This window comes from Spinacia oleracea, chromosome 5, assembly GCF_020520425.1.
Source record: "Spinacia oleracea cultivar Varoflay chromosome 5, BTI_SOV_V1, whole genome shotgun sequence".
Taxonomy (NCBI): Eukaryota; Viridiplantae; Streptophyta; class Magnoliopsida; order Caryophyllales; family Amaranthaceae; genus Spinacia; species Spinacia oleracea.
In genome coordinates, this window is record NC_079491.1 from 3,705,421 (window position 1) to 3,730,916 (window position 25,496).

A 25,496-nucleotide genomic window follows, 5' to 3' on the forward strand; every position below is an offset into this window, starting at 1 on the left:
AACTGGCTGACATCAATGGATGGAGACACATTGAAATTCAGGTGAAAAACATCAAGATTATAGATCTTATAATAGGAGAAAGTAAAGGGAAAATTGGAAGCAGGAATGTTCTGATACAAATCCTCAACCTTTTGAAGGAGTTCCACTGTGTCTATTTGCAGGATCACAAGAGTAGGAGGGAGACCTGAGCTCCTTTACCATTTCTGTCAAAAAAATTCATGAACTTTAACTAATATTTCCTTTTTCCTTTTGAAAGAATCATTATTATAATAGAAAAAGTCACAAAAATTATCTCTATATTTTCTATCAAGAGTATTTGACATAAAATGTCCATTTACGATGGAGTCAAAGATTCATTTGTTCTTTTGGCTGTGGGATGTAATGGACTAAATCAAAATGCCTATTAAAACCTATTCGTCCCGTCATTGCTTTTGGGTCAATTGAAAACAAACTCTCTACAATTGCAGGGGTAAGGTTGCGTACACCCGACCCCCTCTTACCCCGCTTCTTGCGGGAGTCTCTTTGAGGCAATGGGGTAATGATAATAGAGTATTTGACATAAAAATAGATATCCCGTACAATAGCACAAGCACAAATCATCTCTATTCCAATTTATGCTTCGTAATAATTTGGTATACTTCGTACGGAGTATACAGACTTCTCTGTTTAACAGTTCTAGATCATACAATAATTCCGGACCTGGGTTTAAATCGTAATCCATGACCGACAACTTTTGCGTAAGATCCCCTTACCGGAAATACAACTTTCATTGCTTAACTAATTAGTTCCAGTGTGTAACTAATTGGTTATATTGTTTAACTAATTTGTTCCAGTGATAAACTAATTAGTTTGAGTGCTTAACTAATTGATTTTATTGCTTAATTTATATGAAACCAAGACGGTCTTTTGCTAAGACCGCCCTCACAAAAGACCATCTTATATAAAAGTTTGTAATCCACAACATTTGTGGGTGAGGCAACTGAAGTTTGTCCATGTCATGTGTGTTCGTACTAGCCTCGTACTCCCTCCGTCCCAAAATTATAATCCTATTTTCTAAATCGGGCGTCCCAAAATTATAGTCATATTTCTAATTTTGGCTATTAAGGTCCCACTTTTCCATGTACTATATTAATTAAAAATGCATTGAAAACCCCACACATGTACTATATTCCATTTTTCCATATACTATATTCTCTTTCCCATGTATTTTATTCTATTTTTCCATACAACTAATCATCATTTGTACTTTATTCTACTTTTTCATGTACTATATTTCATTTTTATTAACATTCGTGTTTTTTATCAAACGGGACTATAATTATGGGACGAAGGGAATAGGAAGGAAGAAGTCAAGGGACTCTAACCAACACCCTCTATCTTCATTGCGACAACGTATCTCAGCCGTTCACGCACTCTGTCTTTCTATATAAAACCGAAGAGAACGAGATAAGTGCACTTTTCTCTCTCCTGTTCTTTGGTTCGAAACAAATCTAGGGTTTTCGTGCTTCACTTTTTTGTTCTTCAGGTATGCCTCACTCTTCCTCGATTTTTTGATTAATTCCTTTTTTCTGCACCCAATTGCTTCATCATAATTACCTGTTGAATTTATAATTTTTCCGATTGATTGAATTTCTTTAGATCAATGTGTCTTTTGGTGTATTTTTCTCCGAGTTTTGTGTCGGTAGTTGCGAATTAATACAAAAGTAATTAAAATTTCCTTACTTTTTATCGATTTATTGGTTTGAGCAATTTCGATGCAGTTTTGTTTATCTATCTGATTGAATTATTTGTTGTGGATGATTTTTTCCTTCTAATTAATGGATTTTCACCTTTTCTATATGAATTTCACCTATAGCTGTTTTGAAAGTGAGATGATGTGCGGGTCTTTAAATTGCACGAACATTTGAAAACAATTCGCTTTGAATGATCAAGAAATCGTGCTTTTGTCTGTTTAGGAAGGAGTTGATCAGTAGTTAAATCAAGTGCTAGCCTTTTATGTTGTGTGCGCACAAATATGGAATTTGTGTGGAAGTTTATGGGGGTTATGCATGAATTCCTAAGGTGAGTAAATTATTGGCATATGAATGAGTTTGTTGACTTATTGTATCTTCAATTATGTAGGAAAAATGCCTCGCTATGGTGACCGAGGTGACCGGGGTGACCGGGGTGACCGTGACCGAGGTGATCGTGACCGTCACGGTAGTGGTACTCGTCTCTATGTTGGCCGCTTATCTTCGCGTACCAGGACTCATGACTTGGATGATCTTTTCAGCAGATATGGAAGGTAACGTACTTTCAGGTTACTATTGTTTTAAAGATGGCAATTTTTTTGTCTTGAATCTTCTGCATCTTGGTGCTTCATTGTGAAGATGGTTTTTGTTGTATATGTAAAAACCATTGTATAATATGGCATCGAAAGTTTCAGTACTGGCTCTTTATACTGCTAAAGAAATAAAAGAAGTTGCCCTATTAAAAATAATTCTTTGGTTAAGTTTCTCTTGTCAGTGGTGTCTGCTGCTTTTTAATCGATGTGAATGAGGGGAATTTCCTCCTTGTGACTTGTGCTACGGCAAGTCGAGGGGACTCTTGAAAAGGTTCCTTAATCTTTATTGATTTGTATTTGTTCTTAATGAAAGTATTTGTTCGAGGTGTTGCAACCTGCATGTGTCGTGTGGCTTAACTAAAATGTCTTGTTGAAGGTTTCTAGGCTTTTGCCTAGCCTTGGAGGTCTATGGTGGGATGGTTGCCCTTGATGGAATTGGTGGCTATTCTTGCAATGTATAGGGGACTTTGGCGATTCTTTCTATAATTTAATGCGTGTTTTTATGGAATTGGCAACATTCTCAAAGTGGTGTTTAGTTGATCTGTGAAGGGCGAGGTATCAACCCTTCGGTAGTTTTGTCCTGATGGCCTTACTGTTTATGGAAACCGTTTACGCAGAGTACGTGACGTGGATATGAAGCGCGATTATGCCTTTGTTGTATGTATCTCCTCTCTTACACTCCACTTTCTCTTTAACCATCTGCAGATCTGCTGCTCACAGCAGCGTACTATGATGAGTTGTGCTCTTTTGTTAATCATATATGAGCCTTTTGTTGTTGTTTTTGTTGCATTTTGATAACAGGAGTATAGTGATCCTCGTGATGCTGAAGATGCAAGATATAGCTTAAATGGGCGAGATGTGGATGGTACTAGAATCATCGTTGAGTTCGCAAAAGGGGTATGTTGCAGTGGATTTTCTGCTGCTTTGTGTTTGAAAATGTGTTATGTAGAAGATTCTTGTTAATATCAATTGTTCCTTTTTCTTAAGCATAAAAAAAATTGAACTGAGTTTCTGGCAGTCAAGTGAGTCAACATTACCTAATTTGTATCATTAAGGTCTTATGATTTCAGCGTCTTGGTTTCTACTCTGATAATTTATATGTGGTTGTTACTTCATTTTTCTTGTTATTGTCATTTTTTACCTTACAACAGCAAGTTTTTTTGCATTCACCATACTGGTTGTGGAGACAGCTGTTAAAAGTTAAATAAGCTAATTTACTACTCCCTCTGACCCTTTTTGATTGCCCTATACACCAAAGTTCACTTTATTAACACTTGGGCTCCTTTTTGATTGCCCTATACACACCAAAGTTCACTTTATTAAGGACAAGGAAAATTACATATGGGTTGATATTTGTCCTTGAAATCTTTACCATATAAGCTATGGGAAAACTCAAAAACAAAAAGGGAAGGTACCAAATTGTAGGTTAGGATGAAGCAGCTGTTACTCGATAGTTGATTGATTGCATGATTCTGGCTCATTATAGATGCTCATCACCTATTTTTCGCATTACTTATATTCAAATGTACCTTACTAATTGTAATTACATGTTATTGATGTGCTGAGTTTGTTGTGTTGGTCATTCAGGGACCACGAGGTCCAGGTGGTTCACGTGAGTCACGGGAGTCACGTGACTTCGGAGGGAGGGGACCAACCCCTGGATCCGGGAGATGCTTTAATTGTGGAATTGATGGGCACTGGGCTCGAGATTGCAAAGCAGGTGACTGGAAGAACAAGTGTTACCGTTGTGGAGAGCGAGGCCATATAGAAAGGAATTGTCAAAACAGCCCCAAAAAACTAAGGTCTTAATTTGATATTTTCCCTCTATAGTTTATGTTATTACATTTATGTTGTGAGTTTCTCTAAAGCTGCCTCCTGCTTTTTTCCCCTCACAAAACCTCTTGGGATTTTACCATCAGTTTGCCACTATGCATCAACACTACTTGCGGAAATGTTTAAGAGATATAAAAGAATCTCACCCTTACCATGCTGGTTGTGATTTGAAATACATCTCTTACTCTTGACCTATAAAGAGCTTGTTTTGGCGATTATTTAGTGCATGCCCTCTGCCTCTCACCCCCACCCAGAATCCGAGAGAAATAGAAATTGTAGACTAACCAGTGTTATCTAATATGCTCGTTTCTCTTCGTACAGCTTACTGAGTACACGCGTATTATGTATTAGTATTATGGAACTGAAGTGTATAATTAAGTAGCGAATTGCGTGTTCGTACTCATAGCATGTACTGAAGTGTACTGCGTATGGTAACACTGAGACTAACAATAATAATCACATCTTTGAAAGAGTAAAAACTTTTGAGGTGGTTTGCTTTGATAAGTATATGTTTGTTTGTAGCTGAGTGAATCATGTTTGATTTCTTTTAGCAGACGTGGCCGGAGCTACTCACGGTCACCGTCACCGCGCCGGCGTTCAGCATCTCCTCGCCGAGGAAGAAGTCGTAGCCGTAGTTTTAGTAGGAGCAGGAGCTACAGGTGCGACATTCATTCGTAGCATATTTCTTGCTATTGCAATTTTATTATGTTGTGCGCATTAGTTTAATCTGGGCTGGAAATGGTAGGAAGGGTTTTTCTTTTTGGCTCAGGCATTATATATTATATATTATTAGGGTAAATGTTTCGAATACATTAAAACTAAATGGTTGTTAATTTTCCTCTCCTGTTTCACAGTCAGTCTAGGTCTCCACCAAAAAAAGAGAGAGAAGTCGAGCGCACGGACAAGTCAATGAGCCCTCGTCCAAGCAGGAGCCCTAAGCGACAGAAAGGGTCACCTGTGACATCAAGGGGCAGGAAACGTTCTCCAACACCTGATGAGAGGAGTCCAGAAGGCAGAGGTAGATCCTCAGAGAGACGAGCAAATGGATCTGATTATGGTGGTAGCCCAAGGTCAAGGAGTAGAAGCCCCATCAAAGAAGACAGCCCGAGGAATGGAGATGCTCGAAGTCGAAGTCGAAGCCCCTTTGAAGAGAACGGACGAGATCATAGTGTCAGCCCAGTTGCTAGAAATGACCAGAATGGTAGGGAGGATGATAACGACAACGGCGACTATGAAGCTTCTCCTAGAGGTAGTGAATGATTGGAAACACTAGTTTCTTTTTTAAACCTTGTGTTGACAACTTGAGCTGTGTTAAACTGCAAGAATGTCACTTTTCCCCTTTAATTTTGAAACTCTGCTGTGTTATTTACATAATAGTAATTTTCTGTATTTTCTCAATTTTTTGTGATCTTGATAGTTATTAGATTTTTGCATATGGTTACGAAATTACATAAAACCCAACATTCGGTTGCACCTTAGTTTGCCTCGTAGCTCCCATAGTTATGCCACTCCTTGGTCGTAGATTAGTAAACACACGAGCAATCCATCGTTACTTTCGTTCACTTGACACGTCTCGAGCCTTACTTTCCTCATTATACTTTGTTGTTTTAACTTTAATCTACAAAACGATACCGTCTTATACATAAGACCGCCTTTTTAAATGGATGTGCTATCGCTGCTTTGTGGTGACATTTAACATTACCTAATATTTTTTTAGTACTAGCTAAAAATTAATAAAAAAAACGTTACTTATTGTCAATGTGGTTGGAAATTCATAGCCTTTTTAAAATAATCCTAGGGATTGCTGCTCCTGAGCAACCCCATGGGCGCCCCCTATGCTACGATGACCCACCTGCTGCTCATGCGATGGTGCCCAATAACATTATCTCCCTTTCAGATGCATTAAAGGGTAAAAGTAAATTATGTGAATAGTGCAAAAAGTCAAAACGGGTTGAGTATTAAGGGACGGAGGGAGTATAAAATAGGTACAGGGATAAAACCATTCATCCATTCTGTTTCCAAAATAAGCAATCCAAATATGGCTCCACCTTGGCAACCTGATCAGAGTAAAAGCCCATAGAGTATCGACATCATTCTATATGTTGCCAAATGCTGTCAAGAATAACCATTAAAAACATACAGCTTTCATCAGGACAGAAAGACATGATCATCTTTCAAGCAATTGCTGTTAAAACATTCAGATACATAATTGCTGGTAAATAAAAAAGAAATTGTTCAAATTTCCATTTTGCTATGTACATGTGGGTAGCTACGGATCACAGCAAAGAAAAGCTATTTTTGTCAAGAGTCTACAAGTATTTTCTAATTACATAATTGTTCAGGGTACTGATTCTATGAGATATATGCCTTAGCAAGATCAGAATAATTGCAGACTACACCTGTCCTCGGACAAGTAATTTTACCATTATTCCTACGCGCCATTTCTTCTAGAGCCTGCCACGTGACATGAGAAATCAATCAGAATGAAGAACCATGGTTTTAGAACAAGGAAAAAATATAATTATTAAACAAAAAAAAGCAAAAGTTTTGGGACACTATACAACCTTGGTGCTGTAGACATAGCCATTTGGTAAGACCATTGGTGGATTTTCTGTATCCATCAATTCTTTTGTTATGTAACAGACAAGCTTTGAGTGTTGCTGCTTTGAGTTTACGGAAACTTTCCTGAGACAATGGATCATCTTTTGGACAGTCATCTTCATAGCAGAATCTAAAAGAGGTCAATGAACAACACATTTCACAGAACCTAAACGAATCAAGATGCGGTCCTCTGTAATTAGCAGTTACAGGGACATTCATTCTAACAGAGCCAGCTTCTTGTTAACATTTAAATAGAAGGCTCTGTTAACTGAGTAGGTCTGCTGATTTTTTTTAACATTGCAATAGGAATATGTGAAGAATAAAATAATATTACAGCTGCTAATTCCTGATTCCTAACAGCTTATTTAACAACAAAACAAGTTCCACAGTGAACTTCTAAATTCTGGTTGACAGGTAATTAACTACTTATAACTTTATCCCTAGGAAATTTCCAGACAGATTTATATACAGAGTTACATACAGAAGGCTTTACTAGCTTTCCTAACAGCTGAGAGTATACATACATAATTACATACAAAAGGCTTTATTATAGAGGGAATTTAATGGCTTTCCTAAGAGCTCATCTTTAAGGTAAGTCCAACCTTCGGTAGATAGCTACATAACGGCTGAAGTAGAATAAATTATGAAGTAGCAAGATATTTGATGATGATTATTCGTCAAAAACCATACTTGATTCAAATTCCACATTCTTAAAATAATGCTACAATTGTATATACCTTTGACTTCTTCAACCTGGACCTGTTATCAGCACACCAGGCTAATGCAGGAGCTACCTCTTTATTTTGAAAAGCTTCGATCACCCTTCTAGCTTCATGAAATACATCGATATGAACAAGATCCTAACATGAAAAGGTCATAATTAACAACCAAACTAATGAAAACTTCAGTGAATGTCTTCTCCAACTCAAGAGAGCACAAACCTTGCTAGGGGGTGTCTTCTCCAACCTTTTGAGCGGGGGGGGGGGGGGGTCTCTACAATCTATATAGTTCGTACTACTATACTAATGTTCCCAGACACCGATTTCCAGAATTTTTTAAAGAACTGTTTACTAAACTAAGGAAATTAATTTTTTTACAAATTTATGAAACATCATCTGCGAGAACTTCAAATGAAAAAGACGGCTCTAAATCCATCATTAGATTCTCCAACAATATTGCAATTTTGTAACAATCTCATTAAAAGTTTTTCTTTGTTGTAAACGAGCCTAAAAAATCTGTCCTCATCCTCATCTTAAGTGTATATCCCTTTTCTGCACCCAAGAACAAGAAAACTACAGTTATTAATTCCTTAAGAGAAACAGACAAATAAAAGGATCCCAGGAGAAAATCAGAATCTTAACCCCCCCCCCTTCGAAATAAAAGGGGGGGGGGGCATTGAGATAAGACAAACCCAGAAATACAGGAAGTGGTACAAAATATGGGAACCGCGTGGCTCACTTCAAAGGCACACAGAGGGTGGAAGAAAACAAGGTAAAATAATGGGGGAGGGGAAAAGGGAGGATCGAAAGAGGCTTGGATGCAAAACAAGGAGAGCATCAGCTGTGCTAGATCAGCACTACATTACCTTGCTACAGGAGGGGCCATAAAGAAAGCAAAAGGCATCCTCTCCAATTCTTTTCTTCCAATTCCAATCTTGAGATAAGAACACGTAAGATAGCAACCCCCCCCCCCCCCGCAACACGCACACATTTTTCCCCTTTCAAGCAACTATGACGGTCCATCTAAGATCTGGAGTATGTAACGAACCAGTCAACCAGCCATAATAGGAGTATAGCTGGAATTGCATCAAAATCAGTCAGGAAGCTTGAAGGAAAAGGGAAAATTAGTTAGAGGGAAGAGAGAGAATAAGAAATCAGTAATTCAATAAATAGAGGAGATCATCAGAAGAATTAAGAGCTTATTTTAGCTTTTAGTTGCCCAGTTTAGGATTAGGAGTGTGCAGCCACGAAGGCTTGGGACTGTAAACACCATTTAATGATTTAATTGCATCAGATTACAATCTATGCACCCTTCACGTACGTAATTTTTCAATTTTATCAATCGAATGACGTTCTCTTCTTCTACTTTCATCTAATTACATCAGTTCATTACAAGGTACTAGACATCTGGACCATCCACTTCATTTAGGAGTTTAGATGATCTATTCTAATACAGTTATGAATGCAACCCACAGAATGAACATTGAACACCATTCAATTTATCAAAAAATTGAAAGAAGTACACTCGTGAGTCGTGACGTAATACAATGTCAAAAGGGATAAGCAAAATACTTTGCAACCATGAAATTGAAATTTCTAACTACCACGATTGCAGGACTGACAAATTTTCAACAATTTTTTAAATTCCCCATAGAAAAGACAAAAGAATTTCGTTGATGACTGGGCAAATGGCACACTACGCATCATTACAAGAATATCCTCTAGATTGTGCAGGAATTATATGCTATACTCAACAATATCTCGCTATAAATAATTAAAAAAAAATATAGAGGTCACGCACAAAATATTGAAGAGTTTCTAGCTGTAGAAGAGCCCTTTGTTCACAAAAGAGCATATACTATAGGAGTACAGGCTAAAAGGATAAACCATCCCTTTTAGAAGAATCTCTCCTGGGTACCAAATACAAAGGATGGCACAATGTTCGTGGTTTATTCTGGCAATTTTTTGTTCATTGTTCATGAACAGGGTTAAGACACATTTTCCCACTACTTTTTTCATTCACATTAAACAATTAAATCCCACTATCTTTTACTTGCCTTCAATCAATCAAACCCCACTGTCTTCTGTATTTTATTTACAATTAATCAACCAAACCCCCACAATCTTCTTTTTTTATCCACCTTTAATCAACAAAATCCAACTATCTTTTTCTTATTCACCTCTCCCAAATACACACACACATTGGCTAAACAAGAATTTTAAATAGGCACAGAAGGAGTAATGTTTGGAGGAGTCATTGGGAGTACCGGGCTTTTCCGTATACTGTTTAGGATCTGCTGCAAGTCTGCTTTGTGGGCTTCAGTAAGGCAAAGGAGAAAAGATGATGTGGCGATAGCCGCGAGCCCACGAATGCTTTTACTATAGAACAGAATGTGCAAAAAAAAATTCAAGGGACCGCTCTAAGTAGTTTTTTGCTGTGGGATAAGATAACTTATTTAGCTTCTTTGTGGAAGGTAAGGCAACAGGGGACTTTAAAAGTTACTCCGTGGGAGAACTTCAATGGCTAATATGTAATAAGTTATTTGTTTCTAAGAGGACAACTTGCTTTCCGTTCTTGTACTTTCTACTAGTTGTTCATTTACAAAATGAAAACAAATTTCATAAATAACAAAAAGAAGAAAAACTAGAAAGCAATATACCTGTATATTGCTAGTTTCAGCCAACTTTGCAGCACTTTCATAATAGGACATACGAAGCTTATACTCCACAAGAATCCGCTTCAAACGTGTGTTGCTCCATTCAGATAAATTATCTGCATCTGCAGATTCCAAATGGTCTAATCGAGCTCGACATCATTGTGCTTGCAAGTTCTCAACTCGGCTTCCTTCCTCTAGCTAAACAATCATGACATGATTACCAATAAGCACCACGAATAATCTCAAGAATTTTATGCACCATAGAAATGAACAGCAGATAGTTATTCTACTCTGAAAAACCATAGAAATGACCAAAGAGGAGAGGGGAAGGGGAGGAGAGAAGAAGAGTATTCGAAAATTCAAACCAAATAATAAATGTTTAAGCAAAGAAATGAGGCATGGATAACCCATACCCATAGTTACAATATAAAGCCACACCGACAGAATATACTTCACAAAGCAGATACCTCTAGAGAAGGGTTTTTCCCTTTTAAAGGTCATTTAGTAGAGCAAAAATATAACTTTGTGATTAAAGATATTAAGTCAATAAGAAATAACAATTAATCAAAAAAGCTGAATACAACCCTGCACAAAAGATGACAGAATAATATTTATTGACACGGAAATAATGATTAGAAGTTTAATCCAACCCTTCACTATGAAAATTCAACTCAATTGTTTTTCTCCCCTGTTGCTGAAGGGTAATTTTTCAGTATAAGGTAAAGGTGGATGTACTTTATCACTACAATAAAAGTTAAAAATAAAAATAAGCAAGCCCAGTCACATGAGAGATCTGTAAGACACAAGGATAGCCCTTCAAGTTCCATTAAACAATATGAAAGCATATGCAATTAACTCCATTATGCACATGATGATCTCTTTTAAATGTCCATCTCCATACAAAGCTAGCTCGCCTCCAACCTATTCTGCATAAACTCCTAAACAACAGTAGGGCTATGTTGAGATAAAAAGTTTCTTCACTAAGGCTATATTAACTAAAAGGCTTTAGTAAAAGGGGTTTCGAATGGAAATGTTGTTTCCTTTATTTGTATTTGTTTAAGTTTTTCGGCATTCCTTTCTAATGGAGTTACCTCAAACTCCTTTATTCATCCCTACCCCCCCCCCCCCCCCCCCCCCCCCCCCCCTCCTTAAGAATGGGGGATTCTGAGTCCCAAAATTAAGGAATCCACTTTCCCGTTGCTTAAGACCCACCAACTCCCATTCTTCCAGCATTCTACCACCACTGCCATTTCCACCTAACCATTGCCCTGCCCCTAACGTGTCCCCAACAGCCCAACCACAGCACAACTGTCATAAACATATCACCACCCACTTAAAATGTGGTCCCATCTTATTTCTTGGTAGATGGAAGCTAAAATAATTAAAGGGAACTCAAATAGATATGACAAGTTTTATAGCAAAGAAGCTAAAAGCAGTTCACTCATCCTTTGATGCTACCAAATCCAAAAATAGTGAAGCTCATCATCTTTCATTAAAAATACTAATTTTGAGTAACGCTCAGATGAACGGTTCCCAGCAATCCACCAATTACAACATCTACGATTCACATTCCCATTCGTTCGTTTTATTTCCATTTAGTATGAGAGTAATGAGACATTGGAATGTTTAGTAAATAAAAGAGGGTAATCAACTCAAGAGTTTTACATACGGATATCTATTAACAGTATGTAGCACGTGGTGATAAAAAGAACCCATTCCCATATTTTAGTTACCATTAGAGACATGAGTCTATGCGTCAACATAAACTAATGAGGAAAAACAATGATATCTTATACTCCAGAATTCAACACCATTTACAAAACAATTTCTAACCTTCCAATTAAAAACTACCAAGAAAATTTGATATGCAGTTACTGCAATTGAAGAAAACTGCTGTCTAAAACAACAGATCAAAGATATGGAATAGATATTGCCACAAAATTACGGCTATATTAGCTTCCATGAACCATGAAGCAGACAAATGCAAATTCTTTTATACTATGATACTACCCAGTACCAACAAACCAGTCCACAAAAATACAACTTAAAAACCTTAGTACAACAAAGAAAGATATTCATAATCAGCTTCAAGTATGATAAAAGGCAGTTACGACACGATTGCACAGTTACATCCATGTGTCCCAAAATCAATTCATCAGCCAAGAAAAAACAATTCCACAATTATCATAATCCTACTACCAAATAGTTGAGTATTGATCAAATTCTCAAATTCAGTACCTAATTGAGTAATTGTACTGTATGTTAAAATCTACATACTCCGCATATACTATTCGGTTAAAAGTCTTAGGCCGTGGTACCTAAAACCTCGGAATGATCGAATCATGTCTGCATCACTCCGCTTCAAAACTAAAGAAAAGTAATAGTAGTGAGATACCTTTCTCTTGAGTCTTGAGACCTTGGAGGCGAGAGACAAGGGATGATAGATGAGAAACGGCGTCGTCACGGGAAAAATCAGAAGAGGAAGAAGAATCAACGGCAGAGATAAAGGCGGAAACTTCCTTCTCGACGGAACGGTGATTAGCGCGGATTGTTTTCTTGTGGGACCCGCAAAAACTGGTGTTCAAGCTTGAGTGAATCCGATAAGTGGCTGACCTTCAACGCCGGCGCAGCCGCCTTTGCCGCTGCCGCTAGGGAAGCAACGGCGTCGGATGCTGGTCTTGCGGCGGCGTTTTCTGTGGCGGTGTTTCCGTTTGGGAGAGGGTCGATCTCCATCGTAGACTTTTAAGAGCACACCCAACTCTTAATAAAGATAATAAAAAACATTTTGGGACAATCTTTGCGTGCCGGAGGAGTAGCCAACGGGAGTAACTTTTTATATTATGAAATAATTTTTAATGGATAAACTTGTTGAAAGGTTAATATAGTTACATTAAATGGACCTTTTCCGAACTAAATTTATTGTGGACAGTGCCCTAGAAAAAAGTCAACAACTTGTTTTTAATTTATTTTGGCATATTTATTAGGATTATTATGGATTTTTTTTTTTTTTACTAAATAGGTGTTGTTGATACATGTTGTGCTTGAATAATGTAATTAAATCACCATTCACTTTTAAGAACACATGGTTACTAATTTACTATGATTCAAAAAATGGTTAATATATCTAAAAAATTTGGTGTTTAATTTATTAAAGTCACTATATGAACAACAAAGTTCCATGCGTATGTCTAAATAGTGCTAGATTAAATTATTTTTTTTTGGTCCGCACTAATATTATTGTAAATCAGGTCCACACAGAATAATCCTGTATGAAGTATGATTGGTGTTTGGAGGGATAAAAAGAAAAAAATTATTGCTTAAAATTAAATCATTTTTATTCCAGTAACTTTTAAACAGCAACTTTACGTCTACCTCACATCCTCACAATCTCACAATCTCACATCCTCACAATATCGATTGCATATCGGTTGTAATTAGGTTAAGGAATAATGGAATACTCCCTCCGTCCCTTAATACTCGCACCAAATTTAAGACATTGGAATTGATATTTAATGAGTGTTAGTTGATAATTAGGTGTGTTTTTTTAATATAGTTAATGAAAAATGTGTAAGTGATGGGGAGTAGTGAGTGGGGGTGTGAATTTTTAAACGATATTTTGTAGGGAGTAGGGGTGTTGGTGGGTTAATATGTAAGTGTGAGAAATAATATAATACTGGTAAAAATATTCATTTATAAAAACGATACAATTATTAAGGGAAGATCGAAAAGAAAAGTGGTGCGGACGGAGTACTTGTTAACAGACACAATTTGTTGCGGTAATGAAACCAAACACTGAAACACACACTACTCCGGAGTCCGGACTCCAAAATCCAGAGTCACTAACTAGGGTTCTTCCTTAATTCGTTAATCTCTCAGTAGCGGTTCCTAAATCACAGAAATTTTAAATTTCAAATGCAATTTCACTGAATAAATCCCACCTCCAAGTGCTTCACATATACAAAAATATGCCCCATTTGAAGAAGAAATCAAAGAACTCGAAGAAGAAGGATTTCAAGAAACTAAAGAAGAAGATCAAAACATTGAATGTCGTTCCAATTGAACCCAGAGCCATCGAATCTGATTGGTGGGACAGTTTCTGCCACAAAATCTCCTCTTCTCCAGGTACCCAATTCCCTTCATTTGAAGTTTTTTTTTTTTTTTTTTTAAAGGATTTTTCTGTCATGAAATTGCAATTTGTTAATGTATATCTACCTGGGTGTTTGTTGATTTTCGGAATTTCTTTGAGTTTGGTTTGTGAATTGCTGCTAATTTATCTTTGTTAATGTCATTTTGAGCTGTGGTTGGTAATGGGTATGATGAAAATTGATCAAAATGTTGGTATATTGACTAGCAATTTTGTTACCTGGGAAAAATTTCAGGTTTGAACATACCTAATGATAAAGAGGAGGCATTCAAGTATTTCTTTAGGGTATCAAAAAGCACTTTTGAGTATATATGTTCACTTGTAAGAGAGGACCTGATATTCTACCTGGGTGTTTGTTAATTTTGGTAATTTATTTATCTTTATTAATGTCATTTGAGCTGTGGTTGATAATGGTATGTTTGTTGTTGTTGTTGTTGTTGTTGTTGTGGACTTATAGTGTAGGGTGTACAATTATATGTAATGTGTATGATGAAAATTGAACAAGTTGATCAAATTCTTCAAAAATCTTGGTATATTGACTAGCAATTTTGTTACCTGCGAAACTTTCTAACTTTAGAATATGCCTTGAATCGGTCAAGCCCCTTATTGCAACGCCACAACACGGGGATCTCACATCTGTCTAGATAGTACTATATAAACTCTCTAGGTCATAACCTAGTCGTATTATGTAATCTGTACTCCTCAAGATTAATAAACTTTTCTCCCTTGTGCCTGTGGACGTAGCTTACACATTGTTAATGAACCACGTTAAATCTCTGTGTTCTTTGTTTACGTTATTTATAATCTTTCTTGCTTCCGTTATAACACTTTCAGGTTTGACCATACCTAATGATAAAGAGGAGGCATTCAAGTATTTCTTTAGGGTATCAAAAACCACATTTGAGTATATATGTTCACTTGTAAGAGATGACCTGATATCAAGACCACCTTCAGGATTAATCAACATTGAAGGGAGGCTATTAAGTGTTGAGAAACAAGTTGCCATTGCGATGAGAAGGTTAGCTTCTGGTGATTCACAGGTTTCAGTAGGTGCCTCATTTGGGGTTGGTCAATCCACTGTTTCTCAGGTAACTTGGAGATTCATCGAGTCATTAGAGGTTCGTGCTAAACACCATATTAAATGGCCTGATCAGGACAAATTAGAGCAGATCAAATCAAAGTTTCAAAGTGTATTTGGGTTACCCAATTGTTGTGGATCAGTAGATGCAACTCATATTCTTATGACCCTTCCATCTGTTCAAACTTCAGATGATTGGTGTGATGAAGCCAGAAACTACAGCATGTTGCTTCAAGGAATTGTTGATGATGAAATGAGGTTTCTCGATGTTGTTACTGGTTGGCCTGGTGCAATGACAGTGTCTAGGTTTTTGAAGTGTTCTGGGTTTTACAAGTTGTGTGAAAATGGAGAAAGATTAAGTAAAAAACTGAGATTAGGTGAAAATATAGAGATTAGAGAGTATATAGTTGGTGGAGTTTACTACTCTCTTCTTCCATGGCTAATAACCCCTTACGAAGATCAAGACTTTGCGACAATTAACTCGAAATTTAGGGAGGCACATGATGCTGCAAGGTTACTGGGAGTTAGGGCATTATCACATTTGAAGGGAAGTTGGAGAATTCTTAGTAAGGTTATGTGGAGGCCTGATAAGAGTAAACTACCCAGTATTATCTTGGCTTGTTGTTTACTCCACAATATTATGATTGATTCTGGGGATAAGTTACTCTCTAATGTTGCTATTCCTGAACACCATGACTTTGGTTATGAAGAGAAATCATGCAAGTTTGTGGATACCTTAGGGAGTACCATGAGAGATAATTTAGTGAAATGTTTGCAGCCTAGATAGAGGAAGTACTGATTGCCGACTACAGAAAGTTGGCAACTAATGAGGCCCAAGAATAGAAGCCCAAGAAGAGCGTCCCAACAGCAATAGCAACACAACAGCCACAACAGGGACGGCAGAGCCGTCAGCAGAGAATGTAGTATAAATAGAATTAGAGGAAGAGAGAGAAGTTCAGGTACTTGGTAGTGAATTGTGAGACTTGTGACCTAAAGTCACTAACTTGGAGAGTGATAGCCTAAAGCTACTGATTTTGTATCCTGCTCAGTTACTTCTTCAATCAAAACTTCCTTCTTTCTCCTATTTCCTTGTGTGTGTCTGATATCTGTGTCTGAGTTTGCAAGTTCTTTACAGGCATAGTTGTGTAACATACTAACATGTCGCAAGTTCTTTACAGGCATAGTTGTGTAACATGTGTTAGTTTGATTTTTTTGCTTTTTTTGAGTATTGAGAACCTTGGTAATTACTCAAGTTACGGAATATTTCTTAATTCGGATGTTTCATTTTAGAATTTTATTTTTTCTAAGGTCTATTATATATATTGGTTATATGAGAAATAATTGTAACTCAACTGGAAGTCTTGCAAGAGTAGGATTGTTGCCTTCTTGTAGTGTATACTCTGTATAAAACAAGAGTGTGGAGTCTGACCTTTGCTCCAAAATGTGTTAAGAGGAAATGCAGCACAAATGGCTGACAGAAGCAACACTACACCCACCTTTGAAACTTGGGAAAAGTTAGCTGGGTTAGAATCAGAAACCAATGTGGAATTGGTCCTGTTAGTTGGTTTCCTCTAAGATCTGCTTAATAAGGTTAGCAAGGAAAGATGGAATATCACCAGCTAAATTAAGAGAACTTTGTCAGGTTACTAAGAGAAGGTGGGATTGAACCTGAGAAATGACTCCATGACAGAAAAAGTTGCTCCAAACTTGAAAGTCTTCCAATGGAAGGCGGCACTTCTCCAGAAAATGCTGACTTCTAGGAGAGATCTAGTTTTTTTTAGAGGGCTTTTACCATTGAACTGAGGAAGGAACCCTGCAAGATCTTTATTGTTATTCAAAAGAAGGATTTCAAAAGATTTGCTAGCAGTTCACCATATACATTGCAGAGTTGAAGGGAAATAGCTGTTAATGAAGTGAGGTTTGTCAGAATCATTGGCACCGGAGATAAAGATGGATGTGGGTCGGGCCTGCCCGAATAAAGCCCAGACCGTGGACTGAGGCCCGAATAAAGCCCGGTTTGGCCCTATTCAAAATTTTCGGCCCGGCCAGACCCAGCTGTTACTGAGATTAAGCCCAATAACACGTCCAGTCTCCTTGTCACACTCCACACCGTCCCACAAACAGCAATTACAGTTCATCTCACCTTGCCATGATTTTTTTACCTTCGGAATTGCAGTAGGATGATAAGCAGAAGCAGCACAATCTATTAAAAAACTTTGCTTGAAATTCAGTACGGCTGCTCTCTCATCACCAGGACACGGCGGCTGCAGATAGGGGGAAGAGATTGCAAGAGTTAACACAGTAAAAGGTTCTAGTGTAACTAAGATGAGCAAGTACAAAAGCCCCATTTTGCAATATTACTGAGGTGAGATATTTACTTTTTGAACTTACATTGACGAGGAAAAATATCATGTTTTCTTTTATACTACAAGAATGCTACTGTTTGCGTGTGCTGTGTTCTTGTTTTGATACATTAATTCTGGCATCAATTCTGCATATGATTAGACAAACAAGTTGGACGGACGAAGAAGAAGAGGAATTTCAGATTTTTGATAGCAACAGTTGTTAATGCAACAACCTGGTATTAATTCTACTCCCCAATTTGCATAAACATTTGTTTTCAATTTTCTTTGGATTAGTTTGACTATTGTTATGCTTTGAATTTTGGGGAGTTTTATTTTTGGTAGCTTGTAAACTGAATTTGCATAAAACATTCTTCTACATTGCCGATTAAACTGAAGTGAATGAATGAATGATTGTTCTCTTCTCATATGTATCTTGCTAACACTTTAATTATCTTCTAACAATCTAGTACTAAGATTATTGATTTCGTAATATAATCACTCATCAAAGATTTAGTATTGATAGAATTATGAGGCTGCAAAGGGCAATTAGAGGATTAACCTTGGAGAGAAGGCCAGCATTGTATGAGTCGGGGATCACAAATACAGATTTTAGCTACAGATACTAAGGCGAGGCTAACAAGGATGGGCCTCATTACCTGTTAAGACCTCTTAAAATATGAGATGCTCTAGTAAGATTGAAAGCAAGATTGAAACCAGGGGAGACTATGTAAAGGAACTCTGGAAATAACGAGGAAAAGCCCCATAAATCATGATAAGAAAGTGAACACTATTCTCTTAGAGCATCAACATTGGTGGGAAAAAATGGAAAAAAGAACCTTCGCACCAATGATGGAGGCTTCTCATAAAATGTGGAACCTAATAAATACGGAAGCTTCTAATATTGAGAAACAATCAGACATGTGGTCCCCTTTCCCCAAAATTCTGACGTGGGGTATGGAAAAGTAGCAGAGAGAAGGTAAATAGGGAGGTTAATGAATGTAGGTATGAAATTGTGAAATGGGAAAAGTAGATGATAAAGTTAGTGGAAAGTGACGTGAATTAATGAGGTGAGGAGAGAGAAATTAAGTGGAACCTCGCCAATGTTAATGCTCTTGAAGCCTAATTACTTGAACTTGAACATAAACACTAGGAAACCCTTGTAAGTAGCAATTCTCTCACAAAGTGCTATGTTATTTATTTACTGAACTAAGTACAAGCTAGTGATATTAAAAAAATTGTAGTCTAGACATACATGAGCAAGAAAAATAAAAGTCTAATATTACTAGTATATAACATATAGAGCCAAACTTATCATTTGTGTCTTTGATTCTTTATTTTCTCCTCATTGTCCTCCTCCTTCCAAAGGTCTCCATAAACCATTCATGGTACTTGTCAGTGATGTAAATTTTCCCAATAACAAAGCCAACTATGGTTCCACATATACAGCCCAGCGATTTGATGATCCAATCAATCAGTTCCGAATCCTCATCCTCGCTCTTGTCACTATGCACTGATGGCGGTGACAGTGGTATAACATCTTCATTTCTGCACTTCTGGTAAATTAGACTTCCACACAATCCTGGGTTTCCTTGGAAAGAGGTATCATCAAAAGTATTGAATTGGTTTCCTTGTGGTATTGGGCCCACGAGATGATCATTAAAGGAGATGTTGAACACCTCGAGAGTTGTCAATTGTGATAATGCTGGAGGGATTTCACCTGAGAGTTTGTTGAGAGAAAGGTCAAGTGACTCAAGTTCTGTTATGTTGGATAGAGAAGGTGGGATTCTGCCTTCAAGATTGTTGTTGGACAAGTTGAGTGCTTGTAGTCCCTTTAGATCCCCAATGCCATCGGGAATTCTGCCTGTGAAGTTGTTACTGGATAAGTCAATGACCCTAAACACTTTAAGTATCTTTGGATAAATAATTTCACTGCCTTTGTTTGTTATGGTGATGGAGTACTCGAAATTCTGTGTAGAAATAACATAGTCTACTCCCAACTTAAAATAGAAAGTAATCAAGGTATTGTATGAACCTGATTGTTCTTCCTTTGAAACTTTCATTGCATGCCAATTTTGAAAGTACCTAGAGGGTAAACAACCTGTATGAAGATTGTGGGACAGGTCAATAATGCGCAAGAATCGGAAACCGAGGTCATATTTCTGATATAGTACGCTTCCGTGAAATTTATTATGCCCCAGGACAAGAACTTGCAACTTTGGGAGACTTCCTAACAATGATGGAAAAGAATCATTAATTTGATTTCTTCCAACATCAAGTACTTCAAGCATTGTGCAGTTGGGAAGAAATCGTATTAATGACACTTTTCCATCATGGTTAGGAAGTCTTCCCAATTTGCAAGTTCTTGTGCTGAAGCATAACAACTTCCACGGGAGGATAACATCCCTGTTGCCCAGTCGTATTTTTCAAAGCTTGCGAATTATTGATTTGTCTTATAATTTTCATACTGGTAACTTACCTTCAAGGTATCTTCAAAGTTGGCATGCGATGGAAATTTCAACCGAAGACATGTCTACTTCTTCCAACTCTGATTTTCGAATAAGTATTACTTTTAATGATGGCAACACTGAGTATGCACATGTGTTATATGAATACAGTATCACCATAACAAATAAGGGGAGCGAAACAAATTACAACAAGATATTGAAAGCATTCAGAGTAATTGATTTTTCAAGCAACAAGTTCACTGGTGGAATCCCTAAAATCATTGGAAAGCTTAAGGGCCGGGCCTTCAGGCACTTAATTTATCCAATAACAACTTTGTTGGTGATATCCCATCTTCTCAAAACATGCTTTCAGGAGTGATCCCTTGGGAGTTGACAAGGCTAACATTTCTTGAAATTCTCGACGTTTCACACAATCGTCTTGTTGGTCCAATCCCTGTAGGAAAACACTTCAATACTTTTGACAACGATTCCTTTGATGGGAACCTCGCGTTATGCGGAGCTCCATTGTCTGAAAAGTGCGAGAAACACTCCACGCCATCATCAATACAAGAGTTAGCAAATGATGAGATGACTGAAGAAGACACCAAGTTGATTGATTGGGTCATTAGATCATTGGGGTGTGTAACTGGGCTTATAATAGGCTATATAATTGGGAAAATCTACATAACTGATAGGTATCATGATTGGTTCATAGAGACTTTTGGAAGAAGAGGAAGGTCTAAGACACGAGTGAAGAGATCAACACAAAGGCTCAGGAGAAACTGATGAGGAATTTGCACATGTGACCAAGCTTCAAATCATGTTTAAGTTGAAGCACCAAATGTTGTTACTTCAGTTTACCTCTTTTTTTCTTTTTTTTCTTTTTTTTCTTTTCATGTTGCTTGTTTGTTTGTGTTTTAACAATTTTGTTTCCCCGTACCTTGTAATTTTGCTTATTGTATGTGTATTAGCTAGTATTAATTACATGTAATATTTTGCTACATGAATAAGATAACACCCTATGAGATAAGCTAGAGTGCTGCTTATAAGGGTTTTTCTAGTGTTTTGCATGGTTTCAGAAACAAGTTTGTCATCTGATCTTCAATAAGTTTTCAGTTTCAATCTCTCAAGTTCAAGTTTTTTTGGAGGTATTTCCACATTTAATAGACAAAGGTAATCCAAAAAAATGATAATTTCCCAACAAATGAGCTATTATTGAAAGTGTTGAACTGTTTTTTATAGGGGTATCGATCTCTTAAGATGATCGTGTGAGACACTGAAAACCTCAAAGATATGTTAGCTCATTGTTAGAAAATTGTAAGACAACTCAATTATAAGTAACCCATGGAAATTTGGAAAGTGAAGACCGTATTTTGGAGTTGCACTGGTAGCTTGATCATAAACACTGTTATATATCAATAAACTAGTTAATATCTACATGAATTAGTAATATTTATGGTCTTATGGAGTAATTCTACTTCCTAACATCAAATAAAATGCATTTTAAAACAGGGGCGGATCTTACTTATGTCTGGAAGGGGCCTCAGCTCGTCCCAAAGACTAAAAATTTTGTAGATTTTTTTTAGTTATGCCTTCTAAAAATAGTGTATATATTATTCAGTATATTGCTTAATTTTTTTTCTACCCCCACGTAAAACATTTTAAGATCCGTCACTGCTTTAAGAATATGAAGAGGAAGGACTATGAAAAGGAGGGAATAATGAATAGTAAGACTGGTAATGTTTTTAAGATTGAGGGTTTGTGTAACACATATCTGTATATTATATGTTCGAATCCCTCAAGCGAGGAGGATCCGAGTCGTGACCTATCTTAGAACTAGCGGCAATCTCTCACATTACATGTGAAGAGAAATATAAGATGGATCATCCATAAACAGAAAATACTCTTATGTGCACGGTACATACGCAGTGGCGGAGCCAAGCAGGTGCATGAGGGGTCCACCGACCCCCAAAAAAAATTTGGGAAAAAACATATAGCTGAGTTCTAAGAGACCTGTTATTATATAAAACAGATCTCTTAGTTTATACTTAAAGACATCGGGTAGACTATAGAGATCACCCTAAATCAGCCTTTAGAAACAACGGGTCTCTTAGAGTTTTGAATAACTTAGGGGGGATAGTTCTAAGAAAACAGTCTTTAGAAATAACTGATCTCTTAGAATTTTGAATTTTAATAAATTAAGTTATTCTTTTCACCGGACATATGAAAACTAGAGAATAATTGTTATTCTTTTCAGCGCACGACACTCTAAAAATCCTGCGAACGTCATTGCCGACACCCAAAAAAAAATATGACTTCTCTACTGTACACACGGATACACCTAATAATTTTCAGACCTATCCAAGCATCCAGCTCAACTTCAGCATGAAGTAATCTTTTGCACAATCGCACCGCTACCAAAGACACATCATGCCAAAGTAATAAATGTCATCCCAAAAATCTACCACCTCATAATCCCTCATGCACTCCAAACCTCCACGTGGCACTTCTCACTTTCTCCAAGAAAAAAGGAGTAAAAAAATCATCGTTACTTGTGGTAACTAACCGTTAAATGCCTAAAAATGGCATAAAATGAAAAACAGTTAACCGAACTAATTGAATGCAAATCATGGGAAGCAACCAAGAAAAACGAGATGATGAAAATGGTGAAAGTGATAAGAAAGAAGAAGAAGACAAACATGAACTTCCATTAATGGCATTAAACCATGTGTCAAGGTTATGTAGGTCAGTGAAAGATTCAATAGAGTTTTACACAAAAGTTTTAGGGTTTGTTATTATTGAGAGGCCTCAAGCTTTTGATTTTGATGGTGCTTGGCTTTTCAATTATGGGATTGGTATTCATTTGGTTCAATCTAAGGATGAAGATCGTTTGCCATCCGATAAGGAGGGTTTGGATCCAATGGATAATCATATCTCCTTTCAGGTAGTGCCTTCTCATAAGTTTGTTTAAAGCTTAATTATGTTTTGTTCATCTTATTTCTATTTATTTCGCTTAATTATATTCTGTTCATCTTATTTCTATTTATTTTAGATTATAATAAGATAAAATCAGATAATACAAGGTCAATAAGTTCATACGGAGTATAAGATAACACTCTATAAAATGTAGTTCTAAAATGTATTTAGAAAATACCGGTTTTCTAATAACTATTTTTATATTTTACCTTTGTTTTATATTGTACATTTACTCTTCATTCTTGTTTTAGTTTGTTTTATAAGTTTTAGTTTGTTTTATAATGGTCTTTACAGGTTTTAGTTTGTTTCATAACGTTTTTCATATTGTGGTTTGGAGTACATTATTTTTGGACATATAAATGTATCATCTACCCCACCCACCCTACATGATTTACAAATCCACCCGCCTTTTAACTCTTTTCTTTTACTTAATTATACTCATCCATTTATTTACCAATATCATTTATTTTAATATTTGTTACAAATAGTAACATTATCAAGATAGTAGATGGTTAGAGATGTTAGGTTTTTTTTTTTTTTAAATCTCCACTCCTCTCAGGAAAAACAAGCCCGCCTAGGGAATAAGTATAGGTTATTGAAGTAGCATTTATAAATTCTAATTCAGACAATGTAGATATGCAATTTAGAAGGTGGACCATGGTCCATATAGAGCATGGTACTAGTATATAATTGAAAGAACGTCTGGTTACGAGAAAAGAACATTAGTATTTTTTTATTTAGGTTTTTAATAAATAGTAACATAATATACTTTACCATGGTTGATTTTTGTTCCTTTAACCATTATTTTGACTCTTAATATCTCAAATTATCTGCAAGTAAAAATTATAAAAAAAATAATATTTAGAAAATATATCGATACGAATCTAACATGATCTCACATGACTAAAATTTCCTTACGTACGAATTACAAAAAATAGTTAAAGTCGTAGTGCGAATAATGTAAAAACAAATGGTGCGATATTTCTGTTATAACAAAAAAGCGAAATATTATATCCCATGTTCTTTCGCCGTAGTGTCATGTTCTTTTGCTTATGCACATATGTTCTTTTAGCACACCATGCTCTATGTGCACAACAATCTATAGTCCACGGATTGCAACGAGTCAACTATGATCTTGTTGTATCGGAAAAATGCAACATTGAGTACAAAACTTCTTAACTATCATACAACACAACTTGTTACTTTTAGTTAAAAACCATTAGCCCAAAGCTCAAATATAACTCTAATTAATTATCAAATTTTTGGAATGTGGAATAGTGCGAAGATATGGAGGCAATGGAACAAAGACTGAAGGATTTTAATGTCAAGTACATGAAAAGAACAGTGGATGATGAAGAGAACAAGACGTCGATCGATCAGCTTTTCTTCAACGATCCAGACGGATTTATGATCGAAATGTGCAACTGTGAGAACCTCAAACTCGTTCCTGCAGGTTCCATGGGTAAGATTAAGCTGCCTTGTGATCGTCATAACCCTCCGATTGAGCTACGCAAAGATGATAATGAAAGAAGTCAAGAAAAACCTATGTCAAACTCAAATTAGAAAGAGGTTTTCATCTTCAGTTTTTTTTATTATTAAGATGTCTTTATGTCTGTTTTTCCTGAGGAAATGAGTTTTTATTAGAAATGGAGTTACTTGCATTTTATCTGAATGTATAACAGACGATTCAATCGGACAGGAGTTGGCAATCTGTTAAGAGTGTGATCCACATGTGAGTTGAGACTAGTCTTCCCACATGGAAGAAACAGTGAGAGATTATGACCCACCCATCACTAGGGGTGTCAAATCTGGTCATCAGTCAGTTACGGATCGGGTATAATCGATTTGGGTATAATTCGATAATGTAGTTATGCAGAGCCATTATGCTTATGCGCATTGAATGTGAAAATTTTGTTTTTCGGATCACTTCGGTTTTTGTCAGAAATCGATTGGATCGGCTCAGTTTTGACAGCCGTACCCATCACCTTATTGTTTTTAGGATGGAACCCTGTCAGACTAACATGAGGTCAATGAATTTATCACAATCCCAATGGCTCATGTGCAACTTTCATAACTTCAAACCCTATCCATCTAATTAGCTATACTAAAGCTAAGCTCGAAGAAACCTCAAAAGTTCGATATGTAACTTGATATATTCTTTCAAGTTTAGTGTGGTAACTGAAACAACAACGCAGTACCAAGATGTATGAAGATCATAACTAGTGCGCTATTTAGCGTAGGATCTGGAACTGGATCAAATATACATAGCATCACCCTTGTTTTCATAAAATAGTTGTTTCCAAAAGTGGACAAATCTATCAACATAGGTTCACCAAAACCACAAAAACCTGCGTTATGTGTGTTTCTAATACTTGT

The 25,496-nt window shown here is 36.6% G+C and overlaps 4 protein-coding genes and 1 pseudogene across 7 annotated transcripts; 3 read left to right on the forward strand and 2 right to left on the reverse strand.

Annotated features, from left to right (window-relative positions):
• Positions 1 to 1,367: 1,367 nt before the first annotated feature.
• LOC110783377 (serine/arginine-rich splicing factor RS2Z32) lies at positions 1,368 to 5,554 on the forward strand. Of its 4 annotated transcripts, none has more exons than XM_021987716.2 (7): positions 1,368 to 1,525; positions 2,122 to 2,284; positions 2,941 to 2,980; positions 3,125 to 3,220; positions 3,911 to 4,125; positions 4,708 to 4,815; positions 5,011 to 5,554. In XM_021987716.2, the coding sequence occupies exons 2-7, from the start codon at positions 2,127 to 2,129 to the stop codon at positions 5,414 to 5,416; spliced, it is 1,023 nt and encodes a 340-aa protein (XP_021843408.1). In that variant the 5' UTR covers positions 1,368 to 1,525; positions 2,122 to 2,126; the 3' UTR covers positions 5,417 to 5,554. The 4 variants fall into 4 exon arrangements, with proteins under 4 accessions (XP_021843408.1, XP_021843415.1, XP_021843424.1 ...); XM_021987723.2 differs by having other exon boundaries at positions 4,711 to 4,815; XM_021987732.2 differs by lacking the exon at positions 1,368 to 1,525 and having other exon boundaries at positions 2,144 to 2,284; positions 2,700 to 2,980.
• A 724-nt stretch (positions 5,555 to 6,278) lies between these two features.
• LOC110783370 (protein MAEA homolog) lies at positions 6,279 to 12,965 on the reverse strand (annotated as a pseudogene).
• An 897-nt stretch (positions 12,966 to 13,862) lies between these two features.
• On the forward strand, positions 13,863 to 16,626 carry LOC110783363 (protein ANTAGONIST OF LIKE HETEROCHROMATIN PROTEIN 1). The gene is made up of 2 exons (XM_021987698.2): positions 13,863 to 14,255; positions 15,112 to 16,626. Exons 1-2 carry the CDS (start codon positions 14,099 to 14,101, stop codon positions 16,140 to 16,142), a joined length of 1,188 nt encoding a protein of 395 aa, XP_021843390.2. The 5' UTR covers positions 13,863 to 14,098; the 3' UTR covers positions 16,143 to 16,626.
• A 2,269-nt stretch (positions 16,627 to 18,895) lies between these two features.
• LOC110781509 (receptor-like protein 6) lies at positions 18,896 to 19,988 on the reverse strand. The gene has a single exon (XM_021985687.2). It carries the CDS (start codon positions 19,986 to 19,988, stop codon positions 19,032 to 19,034), a length of 957 nt encoding a protein of 318 aa, XP_021841379.1. The 3' UTR covers positions 18,896 to 19,031.
• Positions 19,989 to 22,671: 2,683 nt separating this feature from the next.
• On the forward strand, positions 22,672 to 25,390 carry LOC110781419 (glyoxylase I 4). The gene is made up of 2 exons (XM_021985625.2): positions 22,672 to 23,088; positions 24,399 to 25,390. Exons 1-2 carry the CDS (start codon positions 22,765 to 22,767, stop codon positions 24,681 to 24,683), a joined length of 609 nt encoding a protein of 202 aa, XP_021841317.2. The 5' UTR covers positions 22,672 to 22,764; the 3' UTR covers positions 24,684 to 25,390.
• Positions 25,391 to 25,496: the final 106 nt, after the last annotated feature.